At 39.0% G+C, this 19,795-nt stretch overlaps 1 protein-coding gene across 10 annotated transcripts in view; it reads right to left on the minus strand.

Moving 5' to 3' along the window:
- Positions 1-19,795, minus strand: part of MCF2L (MCF.2 cell line derived transforming sequence like) — a 114,207-nt gene that overhangs the window by 64,333 nt on the left and 30,079 nt on the right. Inside the window, exon 1 of one of the 10 annotated variants that reach the window (XM_039359723.1) lies at positions 15,193-15,375. The exons of 6 other annotated variants lie outside the window; for them this stretch is intronic. In XM_039359723.1, the coding sequence (XP_039215657.1) occupies positions 15,193-15,280 (88 nt within the window). In that variant the 5' untranslated portion in view covers positions 15,281-15,375. Of the gene's footprint in view, positions 1-95; positions 283-6,706; positions 7,371-10,187; positions 10,301-15,192; positions 15,376-19,795 lie in introns of those variants that run through there. 3 more of the 10 variants (XM_039359726.1, XM_039359730.1, XM_039359728.1) reach the window with 3 other exon arrangements.

Consider the following 19,795-nt stretch of genomic DNA (forward strand, 5'->3'; position numbering starts at 1 on the left):
ACAAAAATTACTAAAGTTACCAGTTACATTAGTACAATAAAGCCAACACAAGGAAAACACAGAGGGGGGGGGGAATTCATGAAAGTTAGACAAACCTTTGTTTTTCTTTAGAAGATATTATAATTCTGCAATAATCTTGTAAAACAAAAAAATTGGATTCAAAGTCTTGCAATAAATCAATGTACTGAAAACTCAGTATATCTGTGAGCCTTGCTTTAAAATACAAAAAAAGTAATTGCCTTTCACTATAAACTTCCAGCTCAGTGGGACACACTGCCTTTCTTCAAATTACATTTAAATTCAGTATGTTTTTCAACAATCCAACAAGGGTTAGCTTTTACTGGCATGGTCTTTTATATTCAATTATCATAAACAAACATCCACTGAATTTACCAACTTGAGTTATTCAGAATATGCGGGCACTCCCTGGGAAAATTTAACACCCAATTTTCCAAAGAAATTAATTCCAAACCTCTCCTGGAGTGGCATGTCAAAAGCCTCCCTCAAGGAACCCTTCTTTAACAAATATAACCTATCAAGTAGAGTCATCTCTTTTCAGCTTCAGAGAACATCACAGGTCACCTGATAGTTTCCTCTCTTAAGGAGCTTTGTAATGGAACATTTCTTTGAAATGGAAAGGGAAATCCACATTTGAAATAAAATCCCCAGATCTCATACTTTTTACAGCAAAGGCAGGCAAGAAATAATGACTTTAATACAGCTCTTAAATCTCTATGTAGATTTTGAGTGTCACAGAAATGTGTGTATGCGTATAAAAAAAATTATACATACTCTAATAAATATCTATAAATATGATTATTTTATTTTTCAGTAATCGCAAATTTTCCCTTTAAACTCCTTACAAGTCTTTCTTTAAAGTAGCATAAATGCAGTCATTCTCATTGTTCTTGATACGCTGGCATAAAATATGATAATTGAGATTTTATAGAAATTTAGAGATGGGGCGTTGTCTTACCTGAATGCCTTTTCTCAGCATGAAGATGTAGCATCCACCGATTGGGTAACCAAAGCCTTCCTGCTCAGATTTAGACTAAGACCAAACTTGAGCCACACCTCCTTTAGGCGTTCCTTCCCCAGTTTTGTCGAGGCGAAGCGTTCATTAGGTCCGACACAGTAGCTCCTCCTGAAAGAAATTGGCCTAGACTAAGGGTGGGTGTGGATGCTACATCTTCATGCTGAGAAAAGGCATTCAGGTAAGACAACGCCCCTTCTCCAGCATGATGATGTAGCATCCACCAATTGGGACATACCGAAGCTACCCATGTCCATGTCGGGAGGGAAGTCTAGGCTAATGAATCATGTGTACAAACAACCTGCTGCAGGACCCTTCTGCTGAAGGATGCGTCTGAGGCAGCAAATTTATCAAGCCTGTAATGCCTTGTAAATGAAGAGGGGGAAGCCCAGGTGGCTGCCCTGCAAATTTCCTCAATAGAGGCTTGGGTGGACCAGGCTGCAGATGTAGCTGCGCTACGCGTCGAATGAGCCGTGATGTTGGGTGGAATAGGAAGGGACTGAATCTTGTATGCATAGGAGATGCATGCTCTAATCCATCTACCAATAGTCGAGGATGATACCTTGAATTACAGCAATAACTCCAGATGAATAGGACTGGCTGGCTAAACTCTCCTGCTCAAGTGCCAAGCAGCTAATTAAAGCCACTGTGGGTCCGAATGTTGGAGCTGACCCTGACTGAGTGAAATACAATCTGGTGGGATCTTCCAAGGCAGGGAGATCAATAGGTCCACTAGATCTGCAAACCAAGGGCGCCTTGGCCAATGTGGGACCAGCAAGATTAATTCTGCTTGTTCTAATAGGAGTTTCCTGATGATGGCTGGAATCAGAGGAAGTGGAGAGAATGCATACAGAAGCTCCTTGGGTCATCTGCTGCATAGAGCGTCCGCTCCCTCCGCCCCCCATGATGGGAACCACGTGAAATATCTGGGAAGTTGAGCGTTTGCTGGTGAAGCAAACAGGTCAACCTGAGGCTGCCTGAACCTCTCCGATATCTCCCTGAAGAGGTTCGGCTCCAATTTCCACTCCGAGTGGTCTATCAAAACCCTGCTTAGAGAATCCACCTGATGATTCTCCTCCCCGGAAATGTGCTCTGCTCTGATGGATTTCAGATGGGATTCTGCCCACAGACCCAATGCTAGTGCTTCCTGCATGAGGGGCCAAGACCTGGTCCCTCCCTGCCTATTGATATGAGCCTTGGCTGCGACGTTGTCCGTCATTACCAGGACATGATTCCCTGTCACTATGTTGGAGAATTGGCGAAGTGCCAGGTGTATTGCCCTGAGTTCTAGCCAATTTATGTTATGTGTTAGATCTCATCTGGACCATTGACCTTGAGTCATATGTGTCTGTATGTGAGCTCCCCAACCGAACAGACTTGCGTCCGTGGTCAGGATAAGTCTGTGAGGTTCCTTGAAGAGGGTCCCCTTGTGTATGGCTGTCGACCCCCACAATTTGAGTGACTGTAGAGTATGATGTGGAACTCTCACCTTCCGTGTGGAGGCACTCATGTTCCTCTGCTGAAAGGGGAATAGGAACCATTGGAGATGTCTGGAGTGAAGTCTGGCCCACGGCACTATGCCTAGGCAAGAAATCATTTTCCCCAACAGCTGTGATAGTTGGACAAGAGGGACAACCTTCTCTCTCTGGATCCTGTGAACCAGGGAGCTGATGCTGTCCTTGCATTCCTGTGAGAGGTAAACCTTGCAAATGTCTGAATCTATCACCGTGCCAAGATGTAGAATCCGAGTGGTAGATGTGGTGTGGCTCTTTTTGAAATTCACGGAAAAGCCGTGTCTCTGAAGTGTCTCTATTGTAGTCTGTAGATCTATCTGAGCAGTGCGGAATGAACTGGACTGGATAATTATATCGTCCAGGTAGCACTGCACTCTTACCGGTATCAGCCTGAGATGGGCCGCTAATACTGCCAGTATCTTTGTGAAAACCCGAGGTGCTGAGGATAGACCGAAGGGAAGGGCCTTGTACTGATAATGTTTGTGTGCATGACAGAAATGGAGGAATCTGCGGTGATGTGGTCTGATAGGAATATGAAGGTAGGCTTCTGTCAGGTCTATGGAGCAAAGGTAATCTCCCTTCCTGACGCTGGCCAGAATGGACTTGAGGGACTGCATCTTGAACTTCCTGTAGATAAGGAAGCAGTTGAGTCCCTTCAGATCCAATATTGCTCTCCAACCCCCCGAGGCCTTGGGGACCACGAAGAGTCTTGAATAGAACCCTTTTCCTCTTTGGTCCAGAGGAACTGGCTCTGTGGCCTTTATGTCTGATAATATTGCTGTGGCTACCAGCTCGGCCCTGAGTGCGTGTCTTGAGGCAGGACACTGAAGAAAGCGGTCTGGTGGGATGGACTTTAGTTCTAGGGCTAGACCGAATCTTATGGTCTCTCTGACCCATGCATCGTTTGTGGTGACCTCTCAGGTGTCGCTGAACAAAGCTAAGCGTCCGCCTATGGGAGGATCCAATTTGGCGTCACTTAGACTTTCTATATGGACGGCCTCCTGCGCTTTGTCTGGAATTGACCCCTGGCTCCGGAATTCTGGCGGTCCTGTTGGCGATCCTGTCTGGGGGAGAAGGATCAGGAACCTCTGGGCCAATCCCAGGACTGCCCTAACTGAAAGGGCTGCCTCCATTCCAAGAACTTCTGGCACGAAAGGGCTGCCTGCGAAATTCTTGTTGGGACCTTTTATCCGTCTTCTTGGATGGATGAGCTATGGTCTTTCTCTTATCCTTCCCTTCAACTAGGTACGGCTCTAGGATTTGGCCAAATAAATTCTTGCCACTGTAGGTGTCTGTAGCTAGACGCCACCTTGACTTTAGGTCAGCCCTCCACTTTTTGAGCCACAGGAACCTGCGAGAAGCTACTGTGGCCGCAATAGATCTGGCGGAAAATTTGGTTGAATGGAGGGAGGCATCTGACATGTATTCTGCAGCCGCTACTAGCTTACCTAGAGTCTGTTGCGCACGTACTTGGTCAGGAGGAATTAATGCCTATAGTTTGCGGAGCCACATTATAGAAGTTCTCGTGAAAAAAGATGAGGATGAAGCCGCCCTGATAGCCCAGGCAGAGGCCTGGTGAGCCCTGTGGAGAGAAAACTCCAACCTTTTATCCTCCGCCTTGAGATGCTCAGCCATGTCTCCAGGAACAGTGGATGTGGAGAACAAAGATGTTTTAACCAAAACTACTGAGGAGCTAGTAAAGTTGTGTCCTATCTGAGCGTAGACTAAGACAAAACTGGGGAAGAAACGCCCAAAGGAGGCATGGCTCAAGTTTGGTCTTAGTCTAAATCTGAGCAGGAAGGCTTTGATTACCCAATCGGTGGATGTTACATCATCATGCTGGAGAACTATAAATATTTCCTATCCATGCAGATGAATTAGGTTACAAAGCATAATATGATCTAATTCTATTTATTTGTATTTTAATGACATTTATAAAATAATTTTTAAAAAAGATACGGTCCTCCTTAAATCTAGTTCAAGCAGGCCAGTGAACTCCCAGCTAGTATTGTTAAGAAAGTTCTTACTTCATTGGATCCTTTTAAGTAACTGTTGAGCAGATTATCTGTTAATTAGTGACTTCAAGATTACTTATTAGCAATCTTGGAGTCAGTAAAACAAATAAGCACAAACATAAATGAAATTGAGAGAAACAACTGTTAAGAATTTGAGTTTTGCTTTTCCTTGTACATTTACATTCTAAAAAATACTCAATATGCAGTTTTTATAGCAATAGATTTGGTCTGACCACTAGCAATAAAGTTAAAACAATATTCTTTGTAAAATAAAATTTATTTTTAATGCAGTATTTTCTCTTTATTTATAAAAGATGGATCAAAACATTAAGATACTTAAATACTATCATGGTAATTCTACCTAAAATACACTTCAAATTCTATAGTGTAGCAAGTACTGATGAACCTACTTTGATTTCATTAGCATAAAAACTAACAATTCATGCAAAATGACTATTATTAAACACCACAAAAAAATAAGGAGTGTTGCACATCAAATCAAAATGCAAGTAATAATAATAATAATAATCATCATCATCATCATCATCACAGACTGACTACAAGCAGTAGCATGAGAAAGTAGCAACAATGGTGCATTGGAAGATCTGCAAAAAATATCATTTGCCTGTAAGCAAAAACTGATGGGATCATAAAATAGAGAAAGTCATAGAAAATGATAAAATTAAACTGCTCTGGGACTTCAGAATTCAAACAGACAAGCACTTGCAACGTAACACTCCAGACTTAACAATTGTCGATAAGAAAGACAAAAAAGTCTGGATAGTGGACGTGGCAGTGCCTGAAGACAGCAGAATAGACGAGAAAGAACTGGAGAAGATAACAAAATACAAAGACCTACAAATAGAAATAGAAAGACTGTGGCAAAAGCAAGCAAGGGTAGTACCAACAGTAATAGGCTCCTTGGGTGCAATCCCAAAACAACTGGAGCACCACTTGAACACCATTGGCACTGACAAATTCGCTGTTAGTCAATTGCAAAAGGCGGCCTTACTAGGAACTGCTTCCATCCTGCGACAATACCTGTAATACTATCAAACATCCACATCTGCCTATCCCAGGTCCTGGGTAAGGATTCGATAGGTAGACAAAATGCCAAATCCAGTCTGAACATCTGGCTGACTGTGCGATGATCCATAATAATAATAATAAAGTTGGAAGGCCGATCACATGCTTAGCTTAATATAGTCAAAGGAATCTATCAATAGAGCTTGTGAACTGTATGTAGGTTAATACAGACAGAATAGCAACATAGCTTCCATCATCTTGCCCCCCAGCAGGAGCATCTGAAATCATATGAACCCATGCTAATTATTTCAAATTGTTATTGTTACTTCTTATCATGCTCTGACATCCAAATGAGAATTTCAGGCAAGAATCTCTGTAACTCATATTGCAGAAAGGGTGTGATGTATCACATTAATAGGACCAAATCATGTTTTTTATTTAATTCCAAAGAGATTTGGAGCATGAGGTAGTGTGAACCCAACATCTGTCTACAACTCCTTAAAGCAGCTGCATTGTTTTTCAGAAGCACACTGCAACTGCAGAATCACAGATAAAGATTAATCTGTTTTAAAGAGTTGTAAACGGGTGATAAGTTTGCATTTCCATATATCATGAATATCTTGTTCAGGTTACTTACAAAATGCTGCATATTACTCCTTAATATTTACATTGTTTTTAAAAAGAGAAGAGAAAGAAATACTTTTTTTGCTTTGGCTATGTCTCTTGAAGCACCAATATTTATTTGCCTTGATGTTGTTGCTGAATAACAGCATAAAAGTCTTAAATCTAATCATGAAACTTGGCAGGATTTATCACTTCTGATTCAGCAACTTGGCCTGAAAAAGATTTCCAATCTGCCAAGAGACAAAAATATTTGCAATGAAAATGAAAATAAAAAAAAAACGAAATAAAAAAAATCATGTTTTGTCACATGTCATCCTCTTATAAGAGACAATCATTCCTTCACTTTAATTTGATGGAAATCAGGCTAAAAAAGCATTCATTCTATCACAGAGAAAAAAGGTAATTGCCTTTTAATCTTTTTCAACTGTGAATAATGAGGAATCTTGAACATTTGGGATTTCAGATTAAGTTTAATATTTGAGCAAAATACTTACCTCCTAGGGCTGTCTTGGATAGGAAGTTAACAGCCTGGGGCAGAAATCAGGGAACAGTTTTGCAATGGACAAAGGCAGGAATATGGTGGGAAAGGCTCGTGTGGGAAAGCTCCTGGACCAAGGGCAAAGGGGAGACTAGAGAGGATGACGTAGCTTTTCTGCTTTAGCCCCAAAGCCCAGCTGGAAGAGACTACACCAAGAGTCAATATTTGCCTTCCTTCATATCAAGAGGAATACCTTCCTTCCAGCCAGGTTTCCAGAGGCAATCTGCAAGTGCTTACCATTCTCTACATGGTAAATGGGTAAATCTAGTGAATAGCCACAGAACACAAGGAAATAGGGAATAGGAGCAATAGCAGCAACTCTCAACCTCCCCTGGAAAACATGGCCAGGACATGCACCTCTGGCTGTAAGAAGGGCAGAATACCAATCCCATTCAAGCAGAAGAAACAGGATCCCTATAGATTTGGCCATTAGCTATCACATTAGTGGTGAGCTGACAGACAGTGGCCAGAGCTAAGGTAGTGCTACTGTGCAAAGCTATAAGTCTGCCAACTTGTCTGCCATTCTGCCACAATTTCTTCATGGCCAAAGGATCAATAGTACTGGCTAAGACTGGCAAGCTGCTGTTATACTTCCTGCTATTGCTCTCCTGTTTTGTCTTTGTGCACACTCTACACACAAAGTAAATCTCAGGTTTCAACAGACATTTTTAAAAAGGTAAACAATAAATGGTAGACACTTATTTCTCTTAACAAGCAGCCACATTCTGGTTTTGTTTCTTCAAATAATGGAACAAAGACAAGCAGTTGTTTGATTGCATCATTTTTGATAGGTGCGCAAAAATTGTGCATTTGGGACCAAATCTGGATACCAGTATTCCAAATGATAAATTGAAATATAAAAAAGACAAGTATAAAAAGTAGAAAGAGGGACACATAACTAAGGCAGAATATCAGCAAGTAGGCTGAACCTGCAAAGATGAAGTGAGGAAAACTAAGGCTCAAAATGAACTCAGGCTTGTGACAAAAGTCAAAAATAACAAAAAAAAAAAAGAGCTACCTTCAACTTGTAAAAAACAAGAAAAAAAATCAAGGAAACGATTGGTCCATTAGTGGGAGAAAGTGGCAAGAAGGTGACAAGCAACAGGGAGAAAGCAGAACTACTTAACTTGTTTTTTGCATTTGTCTTTACACAAAGAGAAAAAAAGAGTCCAATCTATCAAAAACAGTACGGTAAAAACAGATTAGAAACACAAGTAAGTGAGCACCTGTCCATCCTAGATGAGTTCAAATCACCAGGACCAGATGGATTACACCCCAGGGTTCTGAAGGAAGTGACAGATGTGATCCCAGAACCACTGAATTATATATCTCTCAAAGATCCTGGAGCACTGGGGAACTACCAGAGGACTGGAAAAGAACTGATGTAGTTTCCATCTTCAAAAAAGGGGAAAAAAAGATCCAAGAAACTACAGACCTATCAGCCTGACCTCAATTACCTGGGAAGATTCTGGAAAAGATTATCAAACAACGAATCAGTGAACATCTAGAGGCAAATAAAGTCATAACCAAAAGCCAACATGGGTTTGCCAAAGGTGACAAAATTAGTGGCCCAGAGAAATGCTGTGGATATAATTTACTTGGACTTCAGTAAGGCATTTGATAAAGTAGACCACAATTTACTATTTGATAAGATAGAATAATGGGGGTTAGACAGCATCACCACCAGATGGATTCCTAACTGGCTGAACAACCACACTCAACATGTAGTCCTCAATGGAACTGCATCTACGTGGAGGGAAGTATGCACTGGGGTACCCCAAGGCTCTGTTTTAGGCCCAGTGCTCTTCAACATCTTCATCAATGATTTAGATGAGGGGATAGATGGGGAACTCATCAAATTTGCAGACGACACCAAGCTGGCAGGAATAGCCAACACTCCAGAAGATAGGCTTAAGATACAGAAAGATCTTGACAGACTTGAACATTGGGCGCTACCTAAAAAAATGAAATTCAATGGTGAAAAAAGTAAGGTTCTTCATTTAGGCAAGAAAATTAAATGTGCAGGTACAATATAAGTGGTACCTGAGTCAATAGTAGTAACTGTGAGGGATCTTGGAGTCCTAGTGGACAATCACTTAAATATGAGCCAGCAGTGGGCAGCCAGCAGCTGCCAAAAAGGCCAACACAGTTCTAGGCGGCATTAACAGAGGGATAAAATCAAGATCACGTGAAGTGTTAATACCATTTTATAATGCTTTGGTATAAGGCCACACTTGGAATACTGTGTCCAGTTTTGGTCACCACGATGTAAAAAAGATGTTGAGATTCTAGAAGGAGTGTAAAGAGCAACAAAGATGATCAGGGGACTGGAGGCTAAAATATGTAAAAAAAAACATTTGCTGGACTTGGATATGTCTAGTTTAATGAAAAGAAGGACTAGGGATGACATGATAGCTGTGTTCCAATATCTCAGGGGTGCCACAAAGAAGAGGGAGTCATGTTATTCTCCAAAACACCTGAAGGCAGGACAAGAAGCAATGGATGAAAACTAATCAAGGAGAGAAGCAACCAAAACTAAGAAGAAATTTCCTGATAGTTAGAACAATTAATCAGTGGAACAACTTGCCTCCAGAAGTTTGAATGCTCCAACACTGGAAATGTTTAAGAAGAGATTGGACAACCATTTGTCTGAAATGGTATAGGGTTTCCTGCCTAAGCAGGCAGTTGGACTAGAAGACCTTCAAAGTCCATTCCAACTCTGTTATTCTAATTTCTAAATGGAAAAATGTGGGGTTGGGTGGAAATCAAATGTTTGTGGACATTTTGCAATTTTGTGGACTGAAGTTAAAAGACAAAATAGATTTGTTTAAAAGAAAAAATAGATTTGTTTTCCAGATGTTTAACGTGTCAATTTCTCCCTTAAAGCACTTGAAATTCCTTCCATAGGCGAGAATTGCCCTCATTTTGATAAGCTGCCTATAAGCCAATGGAAATTCTGCACTTGGATATATGGCATAATTTTGAAAGTCTATATAAAACCAACAAACAGTCTTTTGAAGAGGAAGAGAAAGAAGGAACTTGTGAACAAGTGGTGAAGCTTGTTCATCTAGTCAGCTAGAATGTTACAGTGCAATCCTTTTCTAGCTAAAGTTTGTACCTGACATTTGAGAACTATGCATGTTATTATAATCCAAAAACCTGAATGGAGCATGACAAAAATTCAATTAACTACAAATAAAATTCAGCAAGTCAGTAATCAGAAATTATGCATGGGTTGCAAAACTGAAAAACCAAAAGATAGCAGGAAAAAGATATGTAAAATATTCTGACTCTGCTATTATCTAGCATTTTTGCAGTTCAGCTAGAATAACCCTATTCATACAGAAAAGAGTCTCCCTAAAATGTCTGTTTTTCATAATTGAGATACAATTGTGTCCTGAGCTCCTTTGCAGATCCGAAAGGAAATATGCCCTTACCTCAAAGAAGAGTTTTAATCTTCCAAAAGGTCTTCTGTTTAGAACAATGACTGCTCTCTTTATTTTTAATTTCCTACGAAACTTCCTGTTCAACCCCAGATGCAAAGAATAGAATTGTGTAAGAAGAGACGTCACCTTTTACAATGCTGTTTATATTATTTCTCTATGTACTTTTCTGCTATGTACACAAGGGATAACTTTCATATTAAAGAGCCTCTGCCCTACAAATGTGCTAGAGGAAGTTATTTTATTTTACATTAGTTTATATATTACCATTCCTGAGGTTCAAAACAACAGTTAATGCCTTAAAGGCAGTGTACTTGAAAACCATATCAAAAAATTACACAATGTGTATGTCTGCAAAGTAATTCCCATTCTTTAGTCACCAAAGGGAGATTTTTTTAAAGTGCCACTTTGAATTATTTATCCTGTCACAGTTGTAGCCATCACAGAGACTACTTCCTGGATTGTATTTTTTAAAATTGTTCTTGGTGACAAACGCTGCACTACCATGGGTTTGAAGTATGTTTTTTTAAATCCCGATACACCTATCCAATCTTCAAGTACAGATATGCATAGAACTGTAAAATTTTGGGACTCTTTTTAATATTTACCTTTCAGGTATAAATATGGCATACAGCCAGTATAAAGTTCTAGCTCACTTCCATTTCTTTACTATTATATTTGTATGTTTGGTTGGTTCTCATCCCTCTTGCCATCAGCTTAATCTTGGGGAGGAACCCTAATTAATGGTAAATATCACTGGTTCAAACTTTTTTTCCAAAAAAAGTGGACACTGTAGTTGATTTTTATATATTTATTGAAATAATTTAGAGCTGCTCAATTCACAGCAGTAACTCTTATGTCTCCAGTTAAAATCACTAGTACTGTGTTACCAGAAGGCACCTACATATTGAATTTATAACTTTTGAGAACTGAACACTGCTGACAAGGCATTCTCCTACAATATGATGCTGTCCCCTAATTTTAGAGAAAGAGTAACTTTCAATTTAATCAATGAACTTAATATCTTGGTGGGACCTTAAACATGGTAAACCTAGCCACGTTCAGAGTGGTACAATGGTTGTAAGTGTGAAGAAAGGCTGTAATCACTTTTTATGCGGCCACCATCCCTTTAAAATGTAGTTAAATGAATGGTTGTAAATTGAGGACCTGTTGTTAATTGCGAAGTCGTGTCCGACCCATCGCGACCCCATGGACAACGCTCCTCCAGGTCTTCCTGTCCTCTACCATCTTCTGGAGTCCATTTAAGTTCACACCTACTGCTTCAGTGACTCCATCCAGCCATCTCATTCTCTGTCGTCCACTTCTTCTATTGCCCTCAATCTTTCCCAGCATTAGGCCCTTCTCCAGTGAGTCCTTCCTTCTCATTAGGTGGCCAAAGTATTTGAGTTTCAGCTTCAGGATCTGGCCTTCTAAAGAGCAGTCGGGGTTGATCTCTTCTAGGACTGACTGGTTTGATCGCCTTGCAGTCCAGGGGACTAACAGGAGTCTTCTCCAGCACCATAGTTCAAAGGCCTCAATTCTTTTGCGCTCAGCCTTTCTTATGGTCCAACTTTCACAGCCATACATTGCAACTGGGAAAACCATGGCCTGGACTATACGCACTTTTGTTGGCAGGGTGATGTCTCTGCTTTTTAGTATGCTGTTTAGATTTGCCATAGCTTTCCTCCCCAGGAGAAAGCGTCTTTTAATTTCTTGGCTGCAGTCCCCATCTGAGGTGATCTTTGAGTCCAGAAAAATAAAATCTGTCACTACCTCCATTTCTTCCCCATCTATTTGCTAGGAATTGAGAGGGCCGGATGCCATGATTTTGGTTTTCTTAATGTTGAGTTTCAAGCCAACTTTTGCACTCTCCTTCTTCACCCGCATCAAGAGGCTCTTTAGTTCCTCTTCACTTTCTGCCATTAGAGTGTATCATCTGCATATCTTAGGTTGTTGATATTTCTCCCGGCAATCTTAATTCCAACTTTTGATTCATCTAGCCTGCCTTTCTCATGATGTGCTCTGCATATAAGTTAAATAGGCAGGGCGACAGTATACAGCCTTGCCGGACTCCTTTTCCAATTTTGAACCAATCAGTGATTCCGTGTCCAGTTCTCACTGTTGCTTCTTGACCCGCATATAGGTTTCTCAAGAGACAAATGAGATGGTCTGGTACTCCCATCTCTTTAAGAACTTGCCACAATTTGTTGTGATCCACACAATCAAAGGCTTTAGCATAGTCAATGAAGCAGAAGTAGATGTTTTCCTGGAACTCCCTAGCTTTCTCCATGATCCAGCGTATGTTGGCAATTTGATCTCTAGTTCCTCTGCCTCTTCAAAATCCTGCCTGTACTTCTGGTAGTTCTTGATCCACATACTGCTGGAATCTAGCTTGTAGGATTTTAAGCATAACTTTACTAGCATGGGAAATGAGTGCAATGGTGCGATAGTTTGAACATTCTTTGGCATTGCCTTTCTTTGGAATTGGAATGTAAATTGACCTTTTCCAATCCTGTGGCCACTGTTGAGTTTTCCAAATTTGTTGGCAAATTGAGTGTAGCACTTTTACTGCATCCTCTTTTAAGATTTTGAATAGCTCAGCTGGAATACTGTCACCTCCACTAGCTTTGTTGTTGCTCAGATTTTCTAAGGCCCATTTCACTTAACATTCTAGGATGTCTGGTTCGAGGTCAGTGACCATCTCATTGTGGTTATCTGGGATGTTAAGCTCATTCTTGTATAGTTCTTCTGTGTAGTTTTGCCATCTCTTCTTAATCTCTTCTGCCTCTGTTAGGTCTCTGCCATTTTGGTCCTTTATCATGCCCATCTTTGCATGAAACGTTCCCTTCATATCTCCAATTTTCTTGAAGAGATCTCTGGTCCTCTCTGAGAACAAATCTCTGTTGTTCTCTTCTATTTCTTTGCACTGTTCATTTAAGAAGGCATTCTTATCTCTTCTAGCTACTCTCTGGAATTCTGCATTCAGTTGGGTGTATCTTTCTCTTTCTCCTTTGCCTTTCGCTTCCCTTCTTTCCTCAGCTATTTGCAAAGCTTCCTCAGACAGCCATTTTGCTTTCTTGCATTTCTTTTTCTTTGGGATGGTTTTAGTTGCTACCTCTTGTACAATGTTGCGAACTTCCATCCATAGTTCTTCAGGCACTCTGTCTATCAGATCTAATTCCTTAAATCTATTTGTCACCTCTACTGTATATTCATCAGGAATATGATTTAGTTCATACCTGAGTGGCCTAGTGCTTTTCCCTACTTTTTTCAATTTAAGCCTAAATTTTGCAACGAGAAGCTCATGATCTGAGCCACAGTCAGCTCCTGGTCTTGTTTTTACTGACTGTATACAGCTTCTCCATCTTGGGCTGCAGAGCACATAGTCAATCTGATTTCTATGTTGACCGTCTGGTGATGTCCATGTGTAGAGCCGTCTCTTGGGTTGTTGGAAAAGAGTGTTTGTTATGACCATCGTATTCTCTTGACAAAATTCTATCAGCCTGTGCCCTGTTTCATTTTGTACTCCAAGACCAAACTTGCCTGTTATTCTGGTAATCTTTTGGCTTCCTATCTTAGCATTCCAATCCCCCATGATGATAAAGACATCATTTTTTGGTGTTAATTCTATAAGGTGCTGTAGGGCTTCATAGAACTGGTCAATTTCATCCTCTTCAGCACCAGTGGTTGGGGCATAGATTTGGACTATTGTGATATTGAATGGTTTGCCTTGGATTCGAATTGAGATCATTCTGTCATTTTGGGGATTGTATCCCATTATTGCTTTTCCTATTCTTTTATTGACTATGAAGGCTACTCCATTTCTTCTGAGGGATTTTTGCCCACAGTAGTATACCTGATGGTCATCTGAGTTAAATTCACCCATTCCTGTCCATTTGAGTTCGCTGATTCCTAAGATGTCGATGTTCAGTCTTGTCATCTCTTTTTTGACTATGTCTAGCTTGCCTTGATTCATAGATCTTACATTCCAGGTTCCTATGGAGAAAAAATCTTTACAGCATAGGACTTTCCTTTCACCACCAGATATATCCACAGCTGAGGGTCCTTTCGGCTTTGGCCCAGTCGCTTCATTCTTTCTGGCGCTACTAGTACTAGCCCTCTGCTCTTCCCCAGTAGCATATTGGACACCTTCCGATCTAAGGGGCTCATCTTCCAGTGTCATATCTTTTTGCCTTTTAGTACTGTCCATGGGGTTTTCATGGCAAAGATACTGGAGTGGTTTGCCATTTCCTTCTCCAGTGGATCACATTTTGTCAGAACTCTCTGCTATAACCTGTCCGTCTTGGGTGGCCCTGCACGGCATAGCTTATAGCTTCATTGAGTTACGCAAGCCCCTTCGCCACGACAAGGCAGTAATCCATAAAGGAGAAATTGAGGACTACCTGTACAAATTTGCATTCTTTTCACCCTCCCCCCAAATCTTAATTCATTTTCAATATTCTCATCACAACTCCATTTTGTATTTAGTTTCCCCCACATCAATGTATGCAATAAAGAACAATTCACTCCCCCTTCCCATTCTGAAAATGGTGCCTAAAGAAGGAACCCAGCCACAGGTGGAGAATGTGATTTGGAGAAGCGTGTGATGACTGGACACATTTCTTCTTCCTTAAAATCTTTTGGATTAATCTGTCTCTACAAGAAATAGTTATGTCAGAATACAATCTTAGAGATAATTCTTCCTTCAGTCTCACTGAATACACATTTGCATTGAATGTCCCATTGTTCCTAAATAGCCTTTTAAGCCAAACTGCTGTTTAAACTGACCTTACCTTGTGCTCTCATGTGCTTCCCTCATATTTCAGTATCCTCAGATGTATAGATCTGAACTCTCAGAATTACTAGCTAGCTGTCCCATTTGAGAATTATGGGAATTAACTCCCACAATAAAGTTGCAGAAATTTAACATAAGTCACATAATATAAACTGTAACTTGAATGCTCTAACTTGGATAACAAAACAGAAATTATGTACTTACCAGGAACCATAGAAACTAGGCAAGAGCAATGATAGGAAAAGAAATAGTAACATTTCATTTCTTCTACTGAAATATCAGCATAACTCATCTTCACACAAGTGAGATTTATTTTACTCCTGGAATGAATTGTGTTCCTTTAAAATCATAACTTATGTAGAGCAATTTGTAACTGCCTGTCATCCTTAAATTACTCTTAGCAATTCAAATTATTTACAATAACTTTAAGCAGGATGTTTACTTAAAACAGGTAGGCCTACTTTACTAACCACACCTTTAGAGTACTCTTCTGATCTAAAATTAACTACAAGGATACGCATATATCTTGGTTTTCATTTTTTTTTAGTTTTGAGAAAGCACAATCTTTATCAACTAAAAGATTTTTATTGAAATAAGAAACATCTCAATAAAGATCAGACAGATAAACAAATAGGTTTATGGTTCTTTTGGTATAAACTCAAATCTCTTTTGAGCAATACCAATATTAGCAATACGGTGTTACCATTTCTGAGAATGTAATACTTAACTACTTAGAACAACCAAAACCAATAACCTCAAAACGTATAGGACAATACTGCAAATAACATAGGAGATCCACCCTATGGTTTACAGGAAGTTTGAACATTGATCTGGTAGATGCTGGAGAAAAATTGGCAGAAATTATGGAAACTGGATGAATTCAGCTTCAATGCAAGAACTGCAGTAGAAGATTATACATGGCTCGCATGTGACTCCAGTTGGGTTGGCATAGTAAATATATCAAAATTATTCTTCCAAATGTTGGAAATGTTAAAAAAAAATAGGGAGGGGGTTTATTTGTGGTGGAGGCTTTATTTTAGGATAAATATTGGGGGGAGATGAGTACCATCACTAAACAAAGAACTGAATGATCCTCAGAGTTAGGCAGTGCATTTATTTACAGGACCAAATCTCAAGTTTAAAAATAAGGAACTCATCTAATTTTAGCAGATAAAATAATTGTCCAATATTGGAAAACTCTAGATAACAACTGAAATGTTCATTAATAAAGCTACTTCAAAAGCTAAAATAATAAGGCATCAGAAGCAGGAACCACAATTTTATAAAATTTCAATGGATTTGATGTATTAGACTATACCAGGGGTCCCCAACCCCCAGTCCGTGGACCAGTACCGGGCCGCAACATGCCAGCAGCCACTCCGCACAAACAAGCAAAGCCCCATCCATGGCATGCAGGCAGCACACAAAACCACACCCCCTCCAGTCCGTGGAACCGGTCCCTGGTGCCCAAAATGTTAATACTTTACATATATGGTAAATTTGTACATGTATATTTTAATAGATTAATATTGGAAGTACAAAGCATCCATCTCTGAGGTCCAGCCTGAACTTCTAACATCTCTCCCCAGCCCCATGTACACATCATGATAAAATCGTAAAAGTGCATATGACACTATATAAATAAATAATCTGAACTTTTATTCTCTGTACTTTGAAACTAAACTTTCCATTCACCAGAACTTCCTTGTGTAGTTGGTTGACCACTGTGTGAACTGGTGGAATAGATGGGCTAGGAGTCTGTTCCTGGAGGCATTGCTTGCTATGTTCTAAAAGTACTTGATTTCACATGCCAGAACATAATTTGTACATAGGAATAATGGTGTTGGGGAAGGTGAGAGGGAAGTATAAATACTGCCCACAAGATATTCAGTATCCTGAGAGGATATATTAGTCCAGGCATCTAATAAATTTTGTAAATCCAATCCTCAAGGGCAGGCCTCAGAAATGTTGCTCATGTTTTACTATCTATTGTTCCTCTGTTATTTACTTGTTACATTTATATCCTATTTTTCTTTCAGTTCCAAATGGCATATGGAATATTTCCATTTTTTCTCCACAACAGCAGGCCTTTGGAGAAGTTTGAGCTTTGTTTATGTGTAAGTGTGTTTGTCTGTCTGTGAACCTAGTCAAAGTTGCTCAGTGGCTTTCACTGTTTTTGTAGTAACTGATCTTGAATCTCCTTAGTTCTAGTCCCAACATTTTCTCCATTACAAAACTCTGATTTCCTGTCAGTTTTATTCTGTCTTTTATTTTTAATTCATTTAATTATGATGCACTTCATTTTTACTATAGTATGTACAGTGCTGTAGTAATCACAGCAGCAGCAGAAGAAACAACCTTTTATTGTGACTTTCTGTGCCTTATTTAGTTTAGATGAATACTTTCTTCTTGGTTTTTAAGGAAGATTTCATGAATTATTTTTAGTCTGGATGATGACAATGAAATAAAGAATTTTGACTCTGCTAAATTTAGGCCAGACATTTTAGCCTAAGGGGAGCATGGCAGTGAACAGTTAGGCATGCTTTAGTCTTGTAGCATCTAGAATCCCAAGATCCATCAACAAGCAAGAAGGAAGAATCCAGAGATTTTTTCCACCAAGAGAACCAGTGCAATCAGTAGAAAGAGGAAGGAGGGCTATTTTCCCTTTGTTCTTGAAATTTCCTCAAACGCTATTCCAGAGGTCTCTGGAGGAATTGTTTGAAAAAGGACTGAGGCTAGCAGGGATGGGGAGAAAAAGACTTGCTGTGCAAGCAGAGTGCCTGTAATGCAACTTACACTCTTTAAAAACCACCCTGAGCTGAGAAGGATGGGAAAACTGAATGCAAAGCACAATTCTTTCAAATAAAAATTCACAAGGGTGTCAGAAAAAGGCAGAGCAGTTGGGATCCATACCTTGAACCATAGCTTTGGAACCCATGTTCTGAATGCTTATCATGTATTGATGATATTAAAGTATTAAGAAAATGACTAAATTTGGAGGAAAAGTTAATATCTATAGAAAACCATTTTAAAAACATTTTTAACATATTAGCATTTCTAAGATGAAAGCTGCAAAATTGTCTCCAATTATGAACACAGGTTTGTAAGATCTCTTTTCAGAATACTCTTACCTTGGACAAATAAATATGCTGTGAGCAATAATCCAAAGTACAATAACGGCAATAATCCAAGTAATAAAATGACTATGTATTTTATTATTCGGTTTAAACCTTTAAACCACATTATATTTATTCTGTCACTATATTAGTAAATCCATACTTCAGTTTGACACTTTGTCTATTACCTAGTCAAGAAGTATGTCATTTTAAACACAAATATTAATATGATTACAAGTGTAAGGTAAAAAAATGTTATTAAGAAGTGAAGAGAGTATGTTAGAGGGGACTTACAGGCAAGGAATAGCGAACTAAACCTTTCCAAAGGTGCAGAGATAATGCAGCAGCCCAAACTGGCAGCAAGCAAAGTCTAATGGAACATCTCTGGAAAAAGAATGATCATCAGCTTGTGCTCCTTGCAAGGAGATGGCAAGATTTCAGTCAACCCCTGTGACTGAGTGCCAGGAGACAAAGGAAGCCATTGAGTTTTCAACTGCAGTGTGTACCTTCTAAGGACACTGGATTCGTCCAACCTCACTTTCACATTTATAATAATTTTGAAGTTAAAAACTACTTGATGAGTAAATTTCATCCCAAAATAATAAAATAATAGTATAAAATAAATGAAAAAAGGCAAGTAAGAATTTAAGGCAAGAAAACTATAAGTAAACTAACAACTAGACAAATTTGTAACGTTTTGCTCAGATTTTTGAAATAATGAAGTAAACAAATTATGCTTGTAGGAACATAATTAACAGTTATTTAATCTATCAAGGAAAGTGATGCTTGGTTGAAATTTGAAAACAAACGAAGAAATCTCAGACTGATTAGAAATGGGACACTGGAGGGGACTAAAGTTCTAGAAAAGAAAAAAAAGTGGGGTAGAGGGAACTTGTCCTTTGTTTTTGAACCCAAAGAAGAGCGGTGAAATTTGTAAAATGATAACAGTATGACACCTGAGAAATTTCAAATGATTTTTGAAAAATTGAAAGCCAAATTTATCACTAAACTGACAGGAATAATTACTGCGCTTGCAAGTGCACGTTTTGAAGAGATTATAAAGAAGAAAAAGAAACATGTGAAAGAGAACAATATGAAAGAAGACTGAGAGGACAAAGAGTTAAAACAAACGCCAGATGAGTAGAAATAGTGAAAAATAAAGAAATTGTGGATTATAAGACAGAGGTGCCAAGGTGAAAATGCAAATGACAAACCAAATGATGAACAATGATCTGGGCAAGAATTTATTACTGGATTTACAAAAGAGAGATTCTAAAACTTTGAGAGGGGAGAAGTTGGAATGGAGATTCAATCCTACAACAGCAATTTTGATGAATTAAAGATCAAGATAGGTAAAAACAAAAGAAAGGAATATAAAGTTGACTTGTTTAATCAGTGTTAAAATAGAAATGTTTCTATAGATTCTGGAAATGCTTTATAGGTGTTTTGCTGACAGAAATGAGAATTTTTGGAATTACAAATGGATAAGGGGGAGTAATGGAAAGAAGTGAAATATGTATGTAATCTTATAGTGAATGGGGAAATGTTAAGTTTGCCTGTACTTGTTGCAAAAGTAATTTCTTTAAATATTTTTCTATTATTTTTCATTTTTCTTTGTTCTTTTTACATTTGTATTTCTTTTCTACTTTTATCTCCTTTAATACAAGTTTTTTTTTAAAAAAAAGAATGTC

Source organism: Crotalus tigris, unplaced genomic scaffold, assembly GCF_016545835.1.
Source record: "Crotalus tigris isolate CLP2741 ecotype Arizona unplaced genomic scaffold, ASM1654583v1 scf7180000019116.999743, whole genome shotgun sequence".
NCBI classification, from domain to species: domain Eukaryota; kingdom Metazoa; phylum Chordata; class Lepidosauria; order Squamata; family Viperidae; genus Crotalus; species Crotalus tigris.